Source organism: Bubalus kerabau, chromosome 5, assembly GCF_029407905.1.
Source record: "Bubalus kerabau isolate K-KA32 ecotype Philippines breed swamp buffalo chromosome 5, PCC_UOA_SB_1v2, whole genome shotgun sequence".
NCBI classification, from domain to species: Eukaryota; Metazoa; Chordata; class Mammalia; order Artiodactyla; family Bovidae; genus Bubalus; species Bubalus kerabau.
In genome coordinates this window covers 131,892,819-131,909,537 of record NC_073628.1, presented here as the reverse complement: position 1 = coordinate 131,909,537, position 16,719 = coordinate 131,892,819, and the positions used below count along the sequence as shown (strand labels likewise).

Sequence of the window (16,719 nt, the reverse complement as noted above, 5' to 3'; positions counted from 1 at the left end):
TAAATTTTATCCTAATCATCTAAAAAAGCTGCTGAAATTTTACATGACAGTATATTGAGGTTTATTTATGTTGTAATTTGGGTTTTGTTTTTTAAAAAAGATACTTTTAGTCTATGTGTCAATTGAATACAACAAATAAAAAGTCATGAAAAGTCCAAAACCAAGTAAATAATTTTATCCTAGATTGCCAGAACTTAACCTCCTTATATCATTTGGAATTTTTCCTAAGTATAACAAGTTGGAAATGGGTCGTGCTGCCTCTGAAGACAGTGTTCAAAATTAATTCCAAAAGTGTGTGTTTAACATAAAGTTAACTATGTTTCCATCGAATAAGATGTTTATTCATGAAAGCTATTTATCATACAAGAAACAGCAAAGAGAAGTCATCATACAGAGATGCACACTGGGAGCAACAGGTGTGACAGTGCATGCAGAGGTTTCTGTTTCATAAGGAAGGAGTGAACAAAATGCTACAATTACGGGCTCTGATCCCTAGCCTCTTAAATGAGGGATAGCTTTTCTTTGAATTTACAGTTGGAAAATGTCATTAACAGATAGGACTAAAACACATCAGCAAGCAGGTGAAATGAATGCTTTTGGACTTTATTTTACAAGTAGTGTGCTTGACAAATGTGTGGGATTTTTTTTTTTCCCAAGAATAATTTTCTTCAGCTATGGGGTGGGCATATTACTGCCTGGCTGCTCTGGTTTATACACGGTTTGTCTCACTTTGTTTAAAATCATATAATTTTAAGCCTCCATTTGTGTTAGACAGCATAAAGAACAGAAGTTTTGTTAACATTCAGTAAATGACATTTAAGTCTCTTGGTCTCTCTCTCTCTCTCTCTTTCTCTCTCTCTGTCTCTCTCTCTCTTTTTTTGGCTCAATAGATCTTTTAATGTATGATTATCATAACCTAATATTGTCTTTGTCTTCACTGCAGTGGATTTCCGATCAAACTTTTCCCCTTCTTTTAATACTTTAGGGAATTTTCAAACGTCGGGATGTTTGGCTGTAATGCCCCAAGATTTGTTCTCCCTGAAAAAAATCATAGTGACAATTTATTAACTCCAGAGCAACTTGGCTTTTAGGGGTCTTCAATTTCTATTTAGATTTACAAATATCCATTTGTGCTCAATAGACCTAACATGAAACGTAATCATATTTAAGGTTTCTTTTCATGCAATTCCTTTTTCTGCTAATTATCTATTTTTTTTAATTCTAAAAATCAGGCTGAGTCAAATCCATGGGGCATTACTTTTATGGTAGGAAAATATATTTAAAGGTAATTCTAAGCTGAATTGCATTGCACATGCAATGGTAACTTAAAATGAATCGTAAGTTTGGAAATCTAAAAACTATTTGTATGTCTGTATATTAAAAAATTTTGTATTACCATTTTAACAGCTTTACAAATAGATATCAAAAACACACTAGTACAGTTAAACCTTAAATAAAACTGATGGGAAATAAAAGTCCTTAGATTCAAAATGGTTTATTCACACAAATTTAATAGGATATATCACAACTGTTTGGTCCATAAATATTTAAGGGAAATAGTTTCTATACAATGCATTTCTCAATAAACAAAGAAACATGGACAATTTTGCTAGACCACTTACTGTACTATAAACACGAAGCTCAATATATAAGATTATTGAATTTATCAACTATATTGGAAAGAGTGCACAACTGCTTTCTATGACATGTCTGTCCCCTCTAACAGGATACACCATAAAAAGAGTTTCAGAAATAAGAGGTAAAACAGTACAAAACTAGTGAGGTGTCAAAAGGGCCTAAAACAGTTAATTTAACAAACAACACATATATCCTGATTTTTCACAAACTTACTTCCAAGTTATCTCATAAGGCACGTAGGAGAACTGAGTTATAATTAGTCTACTTAATAAAGTAGATCTATAGTACCATATATTGTTCTGTCAAAGAACAAAATTTATAAGTATCAATATTTTACCTGTAAAAGTGTATTCATAAGATCTCAGCCTTACCAAGGTTGTTTGGTCTGGTTAGTGGTAAATGCCCAAAATGTAATAGAAATATGAAAAGTCAAGATTTAAGCTCCATATAAGATGATAACCACACTTGCTAAATATATAATGGCAAACACCTTCTTCTGTTACAGTGTTAACTTATCTTCCATCATCTTTTTTTTAAAAAATAAGCTACTTTCTGTGCTAATTTTCTAAAGACCCTGAGCAAAAGTTACAATAATGCACTTTAATGTGGGCAGTGAACTGTCAATATGTAACCACACATTTATACAACCAGAAGGACACCTTTAAAATCTATTAAATAACCACTTCGAACGCCAGAGGAGATTTAAGGAGTCCGAAAAGTGGAGAATATGTGCAAAGTTATTCTTAACAATCCACTAAAGCAAGACATGTATCTTGACTTCTTTTTTATTTTATGTTTTTTTAGGAAATCCACAATCTAATTGATATTTAACTACAACAGAAGCATAGATGAACATTCACCACTGCCCAGACCATTAAGATTTTAGCTTAAATTAAAAGAAAAAAAATGCTACTGTAAACTAGGAAATATATTCAGATTCGCATCCACAAGGCTTCTGAGTTTATCTTTAAACTAAGAACTTCAAATCTCTAACGTCAGAAAAGTTTTTTTTTTTTTTTCTGACAAATACATCAACCTGTGCCAAAGTAAAATGAAGCAAAACAAAACCAAAGAATTTTCATTGTTAATATTACTTACTAAGTTTTTTGTTTTAACTTTATTTGTATAGAATGCCAGATACAATATCATGGTACAGCTAAAGCCAATTAAGAGCTATCGATTAAATTATACTGATTTTTTTTAACTTCTTAAAAAATTATATTTTGCTTATTTCCATTTTCCCTGGGGAAAAATAATTTAGAAAGAATGCTTTCATACCTATCATCAGCTTGAGAAGGTTAAATGTATAAAATTTCAAATTCTGTTTGGAATTTTCATGGATACATAGGAGGTTTAAGTATTTTTCAAACGTTGAAAAGCAATAACTAGTAAGAAAGTTTTGTTGGGACTATACTCCTAAGAGAAAATAAAAGTCACATTCCTGGTTAGATTTTCCCATCTAATTAATCTTTAATATTTAGATTAGCTATTGTTTCTTTAACCATATTCCTCATTTGTAAGAAAAAGGAATGAGTAAAACTTTTGCATTTTAAAATTTTTTAAAAAGACAACGTGAAGTTTCCAAACTTTCATAAGTACAGGTAACAGTTGCAAGATTAAAAAATAATTTTAATCAATTATCTGATTCCTTATTAGCCTAATCATGTAACTGGGCATATGATTCTTTGCCCATCACAATACCACTCTTTGTTTTTGTTTTTTTTTCCTTTGAGATTCTGGAAATAAGTAACATACAATTTTAAGAGGCACTTATTAGAATGATTCCAAAATTCCCCTTACCGACTGAACGATCTAATTAATCTTTTTAAAATCCAAATACACTTTGTAACAAAAAATAATAATAATAATACACTTTGCAAAGGAGACGATACTGTAAACTCATTTGCCAAGTGGCTGCAAGACAGTACAAACCAAGCTGTCGTTGTTACTTGCCAAGTATCTTGGGGGTGAGGGAAAAAAATATCGTTTTGTAAATAATAAAATAATCATTAGAATAATAATAAAAAGAAGAGGAAGAATTTAAAAAAAACAAACACCCAAACCCAATGTTAGAAAAGGTTCGTTAAGGTAGTTTGCGAGGGGCTCGCGGACTCGTGGCTGTCCATGTTAGAGGTCACGGCTGTCACTACAGTGATAGAGGGATTGGTCAGGTCTGTTAAAGTGGTCGCAGTGCCCGGTGGACTGAGCGCGCCGCTGTCTGCCGAGGGCGGGGCCGGAAGCGACGTGCCATCGGCTTTATCAACACCCCCATTCTCCTGCCGCAAAAGGTTCCTTCTGAATTTGGCTCGTGCGTTTTGGAACCAAACCTGCAAACCAATCCCAATGGATTTCTTTACCGATGTTTATTTTTATACTTCCTTTTTTCCTTTTTCTTTCCCTTTCTCTTTTTAAATTCTGTTTTGGATATACGTTTCTCTTTTTAAATGTTTATTTTCCTTGGGGGAGAAGGGCCTTCCACCCCCACTTTGTTTTTTTGTTTTTGTTTTTTTTCTTTCTGCTTTCTTTGACAACAGAGTAATCCCAGTTAAAACTACAGATACCCTGTTAGCTGCACAGGGGCCCCCACCCCCAGCATTAACGAGTGCCGCTTGGGGGCACAGATGGTTAAGTGGAGATACCCTGGGGAAATGAACGCAGAGCGATCAAGGGGGTGGGGGTGGGGGGTGGAAATACACCCTCATCCCTCAACGGTTGTCTTTCCAGAAAGAGGACAGGCGAGGTCAGCAGATGTTTCACCAAGTTAGAATCACTCGCATGAAATGAACATCATTGAAACAGATTTCTGGCTGTTCTTGAGTCTGACACATGCCAAGTACTCCGTGCACAGGAAAAACCTCCAGGGCCACAGACTCCAAGCAACCGGAAACGGGTGCGTGGAATTTAAAACGCCTGCTGTCTGTCACTGAGGGTGAGAGCATCAGAGGCGACCCCAGCCACCCACTATCGGGTCTCTGGTTAGACATTCTTACCATGATGAGCCTAGCAAGGCACTGGGCCAGCAGGTCTCTCTGCAGTATGCAGCGGTCAAATGCGGTTGGTTAAAATGGGAAAATACTCGCTCTGATTGGTTGCAGAGACAGCTAACCATGCTTGTGGCTTTTCAGGAGCTGACTAAAAGGATCCACGTGAAATTTGGAAGCTTGGAACTGGGGAGTGAGGCCGCCAAGAGTGTGCTGAAGTAAGGGGGTAGCAGCAGGTCTCCCCAGGTGTGTGCGCACTGACCCTGACGTGGACAGAGGTCTCCAAAGCCACAGCCTGTGCGGATAGCACCACCTGCGTTTGCAGAGCAGTGGGGCAAGCTGAGCTGGCTTTGTGGGCCTGTCTCCCCATCTGTAGGGAGGATGTGGCTGCATTTTAGGAGATCCTGGGTCTCTCTCTCGCTCTCTGGGCAGTCTCCGGGAAGCCCCTGCAAAAGTTTGGTACACTCTCTAGGGCGGTAAGTAAGGTAAACTAATGAGAAGCAGTTCAGGAAATCAAACAGGGAAGAGAACTACTTTCACTGCAAGGGGAAGTCGTAGGCACAGCCAACAATGGACGCTTCTTACCTGCAAAACTCTTTTGGTCAGGCCCGTCTTCTGAGCAAGTTGCTTGAGGTCCTTGGCGTCCGGGTTGTGGTTGATGGCGAAGTAGGATTTCATGGTCCGCAGCTGGTGATGCTTGAAGGAGGTGCGCATGCGCTTGGTCTTCTGCGAGGGCGGGTAAGGCTGCTGATCCCGGTCCAAGTGGTCGGCCTCATTCTCGTTACAACCTGTGGCAGCCACAGTGGATGAAAACAAGGGCTCAGTGCAAGGGCCTGCTTTAGCTGAAAAGATGGCAGGTGGCATGCTCCTGCCGTGACGGGACAGCAACGGTGGAGAAAGCTGTCGACCCAATTACGAGCAGGATCCAGAAAAAAGAAGGAGGCTAATCGCCCCAAGTCCGCCAAACTAGGCTATTAAGCGTGGACCCACCCCAAGTTTATGCAGTAGAAAAGTACTAGATACATCTAATACATTTAGACAAATTATTAGATAAATCTAATCTCTTTGGCTTAATGGTTGCTAGAAAGACTTGAGAAGATGAGTAAGGTCTAAATGTTCGAGTGAGAGAAATCTCCAAGACTGAAAAGGAAAAAAAAAAAAAAACCTTCTTCTACTCTGTGATGTGTATGAGCACGCTGGCCCTCCACACACACGGCTTTCAGAGATTCTTCCTTTCGTCTGTGTTTGTGAAACGAGGTGTAGTCTGTGAAGACAGGAGGGATATGCAAGCCAGTAATTTCAGCTCTCTCAGGTCTAAAAGTTTTACAGAGCCATCTCCCCGCCCCCCTCCCAATGAAGGAAGAATCTAAGTTCCAATTTTTAGCCTTTTCTGCACATCCTAGAATGTTTTCAGAAAAAGTTAAAAAGAAGAGGGGGAGAAGTTACAAAATAAAAGCCTGCAAGATTCTTACATAACCAGAAGAATATTACTTTTGAGGACTTTTAGCGGTAACTGGTTCACATTGGGCTAACCAGGATGAAGAGAGTTTTCCCTTGGAGTCACTGGAATAGATATCTCTGAAAGAGAAGGAGCCCAGGTCTGTATTCACTTGGTTCATGCCAGAATCTCTCCTCACAACTCCCAGCTCAGAGACCCTGATGTCCCATTCAGATGGTGGCCCTTTTTGCTCTGGTCCTGTGAGAGCCAGAGTGTGAGCTGTGCCCCTGGCTGGCAGGCCAGGAGGAGGGGAGTGACACCTTTACCCCCCCTACACAGCCCCCTCCACACTGAGGGCAAAACAACCCAGCCTTTGAAACCAGCCTGAAAGTCTTCATCCCCAGGATGTAAAGATGCGCATTTAAAAGGTCATTTCCGATAACCTCCTAGCTTTGCATAAGAAATATGATTACAAGGAAAACACCTTGTTAAATGTTTACTGATTCAGCCAACTTTCGCAATTTAAAGGGCATGGCAATTTTTTTTTTCCTTTACACCTTACTTCAGATGTTTATCTGATGTATATTCAGACTGACCATCCAGCATTTTAGTGCACTATAATAGAATATCTAAAATCAACGTGATCACATGCCTGTGGGAGAAACCAGAATCTTGAAGAATGTGAGACATCTCTTACGATTAGTTGTTCTGTTCTGCTTGATAAAATATTATATGCCTGCGATGCTCTGGTTGCACGCGTGTGTGATCAGTCGTGTCCAACTCTCTGTGACCCCATGGACTGTAGCCTGTCAGGCTCCTCTTTCCATGGGATTTTCCAGACAAGAATACTGGAGTGGGTTGCTATTCCCTTCTCCAATGCTTTGGTGAGAATTACTTTTTAAAAAACACTTTCAGTGAATCAGTATACATCCAGAGACCCAACAACAAGAGTCACCTGCATCACAAAATCCACTTAAGAAATTCTCCCCAATGTCATGAGAGTAGGCATGAACTAGTGACTCCTTTGTTCACGTTTCCATGAGACCCGTGAAGAGGGCAGGCAAGTTCCTGGCAAGAAAGACACTATCATGCTCGCCATTGGACCCTCGATGTCCAACACGGGGCCAGGAATTCAACGAGCTTCACATCAAGATTTTGAATTTTTGTTCATCCATAAAATCATCAATGACTATTCATGCAAAGTCAGATCAACTTGAGATGGACTGCAAGTTAGATACACACAGCCAAAGGTTGAACAGAGACCCCTTAAACCCCACTGAAAGGGCACCAGGTAACCAGAAATATAGAGAGGATAGAATATGCTTTACATTTTATCCTATTGCACCCCCGGGGAGAGATGTCAAGTTCAAATATTCTACAGAATTGCCCTTTTGTATCCCCTAATGGATGAAACAGCATCTTATGACCTACTATAAAACCATACTTATCTCAGTAAACTGAGCTGTATTTCACAACCAGATTATAAATGTAGCCACGCCAAAACAGTCAAAGAGGCACACCTTAGTCATTGGAGGCTTCTTCAGATAAGATTTCAATCCTGTCCTAGGTGAGTGATGTGTAACTCTTCCTGAACAGCTTATTTTAAACTGAATATTACCCTGGGGCAGAAGACTTAATTTGGTACTTAAATAATGCCCTTAGCATCAACCCCCACCCACAAGTTACTATTTCTTAGAAATGAGTTTGATTCCTAACCAAACTGTATTACTCATTAGTCTCTAAAATGAATTAATGAAAAATAATTATAGACATTTTTTTCACACACACAATTATAGACAGGTATGATAAAAAACGACTTCTCTGAATATGCATTCTGTATCCATTATGGCTGATTTAAAACTCAGTAGAGAATTTCAGTGTATTAAACACTGCTATGGGACTTGTTTTCAAACAAAATACAATTCAGTGTGCAAAAAGATTAAGTTAGCTCTTGATTAAGATGGTATTCATATAAACAGACAAACTGTGGGGTCAGTTACGATATTATGCCATTTAATAGCGCAGTCTATGTCATCTACAGAGGAACTCAGTGTATCAGCCTAAACGACTTAAATTTAACTACAAATGCCTTATGTAAACTTGCAGGGGGCTGTGCTTCCCCAGGGCCTACTTTTAAAGCTACAGGGGTACCCCCCTCCCTGCCCACTGAATTATGAGATGAAATGATAACTCTCTTAAAACTGTCTTAAATATACACCTGTGGGTACACACATCTGGCACTATAAAATTAATAAGAAGATCTAACTATTTTATTCTCTGATCACTTAGGAAATGGTCACCTATCCGGAAGTGAGTTTCTATTCTGAAGGTATGCAACCCTCTGAGAACTGATCCCAGAGAGACCACTAGGGGTCAGTGCCAGGCTAATTTAACAACTTCAGGGAGCTTTGGAAGTTTGGAAGCCAAGAAAGAACCTAAGGAGGGGAGATTTCAAGAAGTGGCAAAAATCTAGTCTCCCGATTAATACTAAACTACCCAAACCAGAGCTATTGGCCCTAGACTAAATCTTCTTCTCACCCCAGAGGGTTTCATTTCAAAGCAGCATCCCAAATAGACTTCCTGTGGCTCTAAAATATCCGTCTGCTATCTACACAAAGAGATATGAGGAACAGTCTCAAAGAAAGGCACTTGTCTTATGTCAAACATTTACGGATCTTTGCCTAGCTTCACATCTCTGGAATTCAGAGTCACAAACATATTTTGTGTACATGTGTTTGAAAATATTATCAGTGTATGAATCAGATCTGTTTAGTAGCAACGTGACTCTTTTCTGAGACTAGTTTACATTTAAGCAGAGATGGCTTCGAAGAAAGATAAAATAAGGCGCTAAAACTGTGGGTCCATTTTATTTTCTGTGCTTTTAATGTGGTTTTAATTCACTGAAGCGTTTCTTTGTAATAACAAACAGGCACTGGCTTCATGAACTTTTTTTAGTGGTAAGCTGATTTCTGGTCAGGCATCTTTAACCCAGTTTCTCTAGGTTATTTCACCCAGATCTGAACTGTATGCTGTTTGCTCGTGTCTCTAGGGAAAGTCCCAAAGGGATGCGGTGGACGTTAATTAAGAGTTACTAGCTCTGTGATGCACACTGGCTCTGTTCCGAAGGCCTCCGCAACCGCTCCCTCCTTAATGAACAGAAGCATCAGCTCTCTCCAGAACCTTGCAGCGCCTTAATTTGCAAACTAATGGCCGAATTGGAAATGGAAGTGGAATGGTCGAAGAGGAAAGAGATTCTCTTTCTTTTTAAGAAATAAATCTGTACTCTCTGGTGCTCCTCGGAGAAGCAGGAGAAACAGTTTTATTGTCCTTAAAGCTCCCGCATCTTTCTAATGTAAAGTAAGATCAAGGCAAAATCAAACGAAGCTAATTAGGTTAAACAAACAATCGAAGAAACCAGGCTTGCCGCCTTTGGCTAGAAAGCTCCTCCCCACGCTTCTGGACCTTCTGGGAGCTGGGGGCTTCCTGCTCTCTGCAGACCCGGCTAGTCTCTCTCCCACTCTCTATTTCTCTCTCTCTCTCTCTCTCTCTAATTAGGGCATTAGGGCCTTGGTGAGTGGCTAGAGATTCCGATGTCATCTTCTATTAATAAAGAACAATCGGTGCCCTGCCTGGCCGCCCCTGGGACCACGCATCAAAGGAGCCCGAGTAACCACGCTGGGCATCGTGGCCCCGAATCAGCCTGCTGGCCGAGGCGCAGAGGGGCAGCAGGAGGCCCTGATCCCCAGCAGGGGGTTGGCAAAACCCAGGGATGCACCCGCTGCGGGACACTGACCCATCTAGGCGAGGTTTGCAGCCAGCAGTGGGCCCTCCTCCTCCAGTGACCCAGGGTTGAACCCCTGGGACAAAGGTCCCCACCTTCTCGGGGACACCCCCGCTATGCCTCATCTGTGAAATCAGAGCCAGGAGGCAGCTGAGGGGAGAGCTGGGCAGATTCCCCCTTCGGAGCAGGACCCGTTTCTGCTTGCTCACACTGGCTGAGTGTCCCTGGGCGAGTCACTTATGAGGGGGGACAGCATCCCTTTACTACTGAGCCACAGCGGCTCACGCACCACACCAGGTACGTGGGGACTGGAAGAGAAAAACAGGCAAGATCCACGCTCTGGGATGCCCACCCCTCGACTGGCATCTGGGTGCGCCTGGTAACAGAGCAGGGTGGCCACTGTGAGGTCCCCAAGGTCCTTTCCAACAGAAAGGACTCCCCGAGCCCGAGTCTGCTGCTAAGACGTCCAGTGGGGCTGGGCCAGGGCACCGAAAGTCAGAACGGCTAAACGGGGCGACAGAGGACGAGATGGTCCGACGGCATTGCTGACTCAAAGGGCACGAGTTTGAGCAAACTCCGGGAGATGGTGAAGGACAGAGGAGCCTGGCGGGCTGCAGTCCATGGGGCTGCAAACAGTCAGACAGGACTTAGCGACTGAACAAGAACAAACCAGTCCTGAGGACGCCCCTAAGTGAGCTCCAGGGTTTTCTGTAACCTCCCAGTGTGCTGGGACTCACAGGAAGAGGTTCCATCCTGCTTAGAGGCAGACTGTGGTCCTGGGGGCCTGTCACCATCCTCACCTGGGGGCTGGCGAGTTGGGGGGGCAGGCTGCCAAGGGGTACTGGTAGTGAGACTGATGAGTGATGGGTGTGGCCCCCAAGCAAGGAAGAAAAGGGCTTTCTGGCCTGTTACCTTATTTTGTTTTTAATTAAGAGAGAAAGCTGGGAGATGGGGGGTGGGGAGGAGGGACGGTCTGGGTGTCTGGAGGGTTTATCACAGGGGCAGTGAGCTGGCTGGACGGTCTCCTGACCCAGGGAAGGGGCAGGCCAGCTCCCATGGACTCTGGAGAGTGACTACCGCCCCTCCAGCCACTCTGCGCCAACATGAGGGATTTGGTTTTTCAACACTCATGCCAACTGTTTCCCTGATTAACTCTGGGCTGGTGACCACAGCGTCTGTCCCCTCTAGACACACTGGGACCGGGCTCCGAAGATTTTTTTTTTTCTTTTTTAATATTCAGGGAAACCTCCTCCAGGATCTATAACTTGGCCTCCACACAGGAATTGCCCTGGGGCTGTTTCGCTCCAACTGGGAGCCAGAAACTAATGGGCTCATTAACTAATGGGCAACAAGGGTTTGGCCCTGCCTGTTTGGGGGAAGTCGCTGCAGCCCCACGGTTGTGAATGTATTTCTGGCCACAAACGAAATAAAGGTGTCTCTCTCTCCCTTTCTCCCTCTCCCCTCCCCCGTCCCCCTTCTCTCTCCTCCATCTTTCTCTCACTCCATCCTCCAGCTTTTTTCTGAGTGACCGAGAGCTGTGGCGAGAAAAGGGTCATGCTAAGGAAAGAGCTGTCTTGCAACCAAGGAGGGGTGGGGGAGAAGCCAGATGGAATTCTCCTCCGGGCAGACCCGGGGCTAGGGCGGCAGGGGCGGCCAGGAGCGGGTGGGCGCCCACCTGAGTTGTAATTGACGATGTCCACCCCCAGCGCTGGGCTCTTCCGTTTCCGGGGCCGCCCCTTCTGCACGGTGCCCGTGCCATTGAAGTAAGGCAGGGCCAAGCCGCCGCTCTTGGCCGCCAGCTCGGTGTAGCTCAGCTGCGGCGGATACTCTCCTTGCAAGAGGGTCTCGAAGTGGGCGCGGCAGTACACCAGGCTGTCCTTCATGCCAAAATGGTCGCCCGTGGTCAGGGTCTTGTTGCACGTGGAGCAGGTGAAACAGCTCAGGTGGTAGACAGAGTCTCGGGCGCGCATGACCATCTCGGAGGCGGAGATGCCGAGGTGGCAGCGGGCACATCTCTGCACAGAGAACCTTCTGGAAGGAAACAGTGGCGTCAGAGAGCTACCGGAGGCCAAGGCAGGGCCACCTCTCACCGCGGCATCTGGGGGCTTGGTCAGAAGCGGCCCAAGATGAAGATCTGGGAGGGGACTGGGAGGGAAGGACCCACGCCCTCTTGGATATACATTCATTTTATCTGCTGATTGACCTGCTCTGATGAATATGACAAAAAACCCTTATATTAAAATAAGAAGAATCGAGGAAATGATCCTCAGTTTTCTTCCCTGTAAACATTTTAAAAAACAAAAACCAAAACAAACCGTGCCCTGGCTAACTCACAACAGTATATTAAGAATATTAAATTGCCATGCCAAGTGAAACCGTCTCCTCGATTACAAGGCATTCACAGGAAGGGTGCTGTTATTTATGAAAGTGTGAGTGTGCATGAAGACATTCAGACACAGCCCTGGGGGAGAAAAAGAAAAGACAGTTCTGCAGAGGCGAGCTAATTCTTTTTTAACCACTGTTCTCGCCCCGGCCTAGAGCGAGCCGGATCGCCTGCCCATCGCTGCGGTCCCCAAGCCAAGAAACACCAGCAGAATCAGTGAACGCGCTGCGGCCAGTTCACTGTCCTGCGTCTGGGGAGTCTGGCGGGCAGGTTCCAGCCCGCGGTCAGAGCATCTCCGAACTGAGTGGCCTGCGTTTTGGCAACAGCAGTTATTTATTCCTTTTCATGGTCATTTAGGTGATTTTCCCGCCACCCTCAAGAAAACCCGACAGCCAGCAGCTACTGCTGCTGCTCCGGCCGCCGGCTCAGTTCCAAGGCACCGGCCTGGCTGAGTTCGTACGTAGCAAACGGAAAACACAAACCAAACCCGCTTTAGCCTCGGTAGATGCGGACACGTTCATTGACCCTCCGAGGACGTGCCCAGTTCCCTCAGCAGTGCTCCGGGGGTCACCTGAGCGGGAGAGTCTAGACCTCGCTCTAGACCTGGGGTGCCCCCCCTCCCGGGCGTCCTCCCCCCGCGTCTGGCGGGGGTGGTCACGCTGCAGTTTGAAGGCGCACGCGGGGGGCTTCCCTGGGCAAGGGGGAGCCGGGAAGGGACCCAGGGGCTCGGGCTGGTGGCCCCGCCAGGCGGGGAAGGGATGGGGTGGGAATACCTGTAGTAATCCTCCTTGCAGTAAATGCTGCCGTCCTTGGCGAAGCAGGTGAGCTCGGACTCGAGCGCCAGCTTACATTCACAGCACTTCAGGCACCTCAGGTGCCACTGCTTGTCCACGGCCAGCAGGTAGTACCTGTCGGCGATCTTGCCCCCGCAGCCAGCGCACAGGGCGGGCTTCTCCGGGCTCAGCGGGGGCATGCCCTGCAAGGAAGCGCGCGCGCGGTGAGGAGCGCGCGGGGCCGCCCCACGCGGGTCCCCGGCGCTGAGCCAGCCCCCGGCCTTCCCGACTCGAGGACCCCCTAGACTCGGCTCCCCCTGCGCGCGCGCGGGCTCCGCGAGCGCCACCGTGTCAGGGGCGCCTCCGCGAAGGCAGTCATCGGGGAAACGTTTGCAGTTTTTCCTTCTGCCACTCGTACTCTCTGCCGCGTCCGTCTGAACCTGGACTCAACCTAAAGACCCGCCGATCACCTCGAACCTTTTCCACAAGGGCTAGAAGGGTATGGACTGTGTAGATAGTGGAGGTTTCCGAACTCAAATAATTAATACTTTAAAAAGTGTGGCTTTCGACTCGCCCGAAATGAAACAACAGAAATTGCTGTTGGAGGAAAGGGAGATCTGAACAAGCACATACTGGCTTTCAACAAACACTATTACATTTCTCTTTCTCTATATCCCTACAAACAACGTTGAAAGTAAAAGAGAAGGGAGAGCGTTTAATACTCCTGCTAATAATGTGGTGGATGTTGTTTCCATCGAGGTATATTTGGCAGATCTTGCTGGGGTTATCGGTCCTTCTCCTACTAAGGGAGCACCATATCTGTTTCCGGGGAGGTCCGTTATCCCATCACCTCTACACAGGCCCCCATTCCCTGACATAAACATACCTCGGAGATCTTTGTACTGAAAATCTTTCCAATGCCGGCCTTAAGTTTTCCGCCTGTGTCCCCACGACCCGGCGAGGAAGGGGACCCCTCGCCTTAAGCGCAACCCCGCGGTGAAATTCGGGTTTGCATTACCGCTTTTTGTTTTTAAACGGAATAGCCACAAAAGGTGGGTGGTGAACTGCGGGACATTTCCCTCAGAACTAGCAGAAATGGGTTGGACTTTCCCCCATGAAACCCTGGCAGGCCTGGAAAAGTAGAGTTTCGCCCTTTACTCAGACCAGTTCCCCCCAGCCCCCGCACTGAAATTATTTTGCAAATGTAGAAGCATCCACCAGCTGGGCTACTTGGTGCTGACCGGCCCCAGGCAGTCTGTCCACCGGCTTAGTTTGAGCTGCGATTCCCGGTGTGGCGCCCGAGGATCTACACAGTTCAGTTTGGCTGGAACTCTGCGGAGACTTCTGTCGTTTCCCCCCTCCGGCTCGTAAATGGGAAAGGCGAGCACAGAAATTGTTCATTAGTTTTCTTTACGAAGCGGGCCTGACTTTTACCCTACGTGCCTAATCGACACAGCGTGGTCGACCACAGCGTGGAAGGGTTATAAAGTTCTCGCGCTTGGGCTCGGCGCCCCGCTCCTCCTTCTATTCGACTCCCCATCAAGCTACGCGCGCCAGGCCCGGGAGCGGACCGAGCCGGGCCGCCAGAGATCCCCCGACCATCGCGGCCTTTGCGCGTTCCGCGTCCCGAGCGTCCGGAGGACGCATTCTACTGCACCCCGAACGGCCGGTCTCCAGACCCAGGGACTGGAGACCCGGAGCTTCAGCTCGGCCCGGACGCTCGGCCGCGCGCCGCAGCCCGTGGCCCGCAGTCGCTCGCCCTCGGGCCGCCGACCCTCGCCGGGGAGGCGCCCGGGAGTCCAGCGGGCTGGGAAACCGGCGTCTGCGCCGCCGGAGAGGATGTCGCCATCCTCTCGTGCCCGACTAGCCCTGCTTCCCCCGGACCAGCTGCGGCGGAGACGAGCGAGCTCGGGCTCTCAGGAGTGTAGCTAAATCAGAAAGGGGCCCTTTCTTACCCCGCAGCAGCCAGGGAACAGAAGATAACCCACCCGCCGATCGCAGCGGACGCGCCTACGAACCGCCACCCTCGCCCGGGCGCCTCGGCGGCTCGACTCGGCTCTCCCTGCGCGCGCGCGCGGGCTCCCGGCTCCCGCGGCCGCCGGCCCTTCCTTACCGCGTCGCGGCCGTTGAGCTGGGCGCCTTTGGCCAGGCGGGCCTCGCTCTTGGATCTGCGCTCCATCTCTTCCATGATGCCTTGGATGTGGCCTCCAGAGATCCCGTGGAAGAGCATGGCTGGGGGGCGGAAAGGACACGAGCTGTCTTCGGCTCGGCACCCCACTATTTCCATATACACTCGCCCCGGGGGCTCTCAGCTCATCCGAGAAGGAGAAGCGGGGAGCGCAGAGGCGGGGCGATGGGAGAGCGCCGAGACGCTCGGGGACAGAGGGAGAGGGGGAAGAAGAAAAGAGGCAGCCGCGGTGGAAATGGGTCTGCTCGGAAAAGAAGAAGCAGGGGGGACGCCAGCCCCGGCGACTCCCTGAAGGAGATGCGCAGAAAACAAACAAACACGGGAAGGGGGGAGCGGAGGCGAAGCAGACGGATCTGACCTCTCCGAGAGCTCGAGTTACTAACGGGGAACAACTGCGGGGCGGGGGAGGGGGGAACAAAACCTGGTGGAGAAAGAAAATAATTTTGAACACAAAGAAAGAAAAAGAAGTGCTATTTTCAGTGGTCCCTGGCTGCTTGCAAGTTCCCAGCGCCTGTAGGTTGGGTTGGGGACTGCTCCTGCCGCCGGAGCGGTGTCCAATTTGTTAAGAGACTAAAGCCAGCCCATTTTTGATAATTTAGTAGGAGGAGTTCTCTCCCGGAGCCGCCACGGATTTTTATTCAGACAACAAAGACCTGTCATACTCCTCTCAACCCCCTGGTGATGGGGAAGCGGGGACAAATACTGGGGGGGGGGGGGGCGGTAAGGGGGAGGCAGGAGGAGGGGGCATTTACTTCCCCCCAACACACACACACACACACACACACACACACATCCTTCCAGGAGTTCCCAGCAATCACGTTTTAAAGGGAAAAAGGAACCCTTATTGTCCCCGCCCTGGTGCAGAAGGCAGAGAGTCGGCCTGTTTGGTCCAAGTTCAAGATCAGACCCAGACTCAAGAAATGCAGAATCCTAGCCCCAAACTTCACGTCTCCTCCTTGTGGACTTTCCGGTCCCCAGCTCGAGGGGACCCCAAATAAATAAATGTTGGGCAGGCATTCCTCTCCTCCCCCACCCCTGACTTCCTCAACTCACTTTTTAAAAGCAGGCTTGCTTCACCTCCCCACGGCCTCCCGACCCCACCTGGGGCTGAAGCAAGCCCCAAAGTGAACAGGAACTAGGAGAGCCTCTGTTTCGGGAGTTTACTTCTGGCAAAAAAAAAAAAAAAAAACAAAAACAAAAACTTGAAACAATCAGTGTAGGGGACAGGGCGTGGGCTTGGAGATGTGTGTGCAACTGCAGCGTGGCCCGGGGGGTTGCCGGTTCAGGCTGGGAGAGAAACCGATGGCGAGTCCCGCGTCGCGGAGGAAACCTGTCCATGTGGGCAGAGAGGCGGGGGCTCGCGCGAGCTTAGTGCCGCCCCCCACATCCCGGGACCGGGCGCGCCCCGCTGCCCCGGTTGAACTGGGGACCTGTAAACGTGGGCGCCCCGCGCGGTGAGGAGGATGCGAAGGGGCTCCTCGCCATGGAGGAGGGCGAGGTGAGAGCTGACGGGCGGAACGGCAGCCCCCTCGCCTCA

At 47.6% G+C, this 16,719-nt stretch overlaps 1 protein-coding gene across 2 annotated transcripts; it reads right to left on the bottom strand.

Annotated features, from left to right (window-relative positions):
* Positions 1 to 585: 585 nt before the first annotated feature.
* LHX9 (LIM homeobox 9) lies at positions 586 to 15,353 on the bottom strand. Of its 2 annotated transcripts, none has more exons than XM_055583142.1 (5): positions 15,108 to 15,353; positions 12,995 to 13,197; positions 11,514 to 11,869; positions 5,205 to 5,407; positions 586 to 1,038 (listed from the first exon to the last, which is right to left on the bottom strand). In XM_055583142.1, exons 1-5 carry the CDS (start codon positions 15,279 to 15,281, stop codon positions 982 to 984), a joined length of 993 nt encoding a protein of 330 aa, XP_055439117.1. In that variant the 5' UTR covers positions 15,282 to 15,353; the 3' UTR covers positions 586 to 981. The 2 variants fall into 2 exon arrangements, with proteins under 2 accessions (XP_055439117.1, XP_055439118.1); XM_055583143.1 differs by lacking the exon at positions 586 to 1,038 and adding an exon at positions 1,522 to 3,965.
* Between the last annotated feature and the right edge of the window lie 1,366 nt (positions 15,354 to 16,719).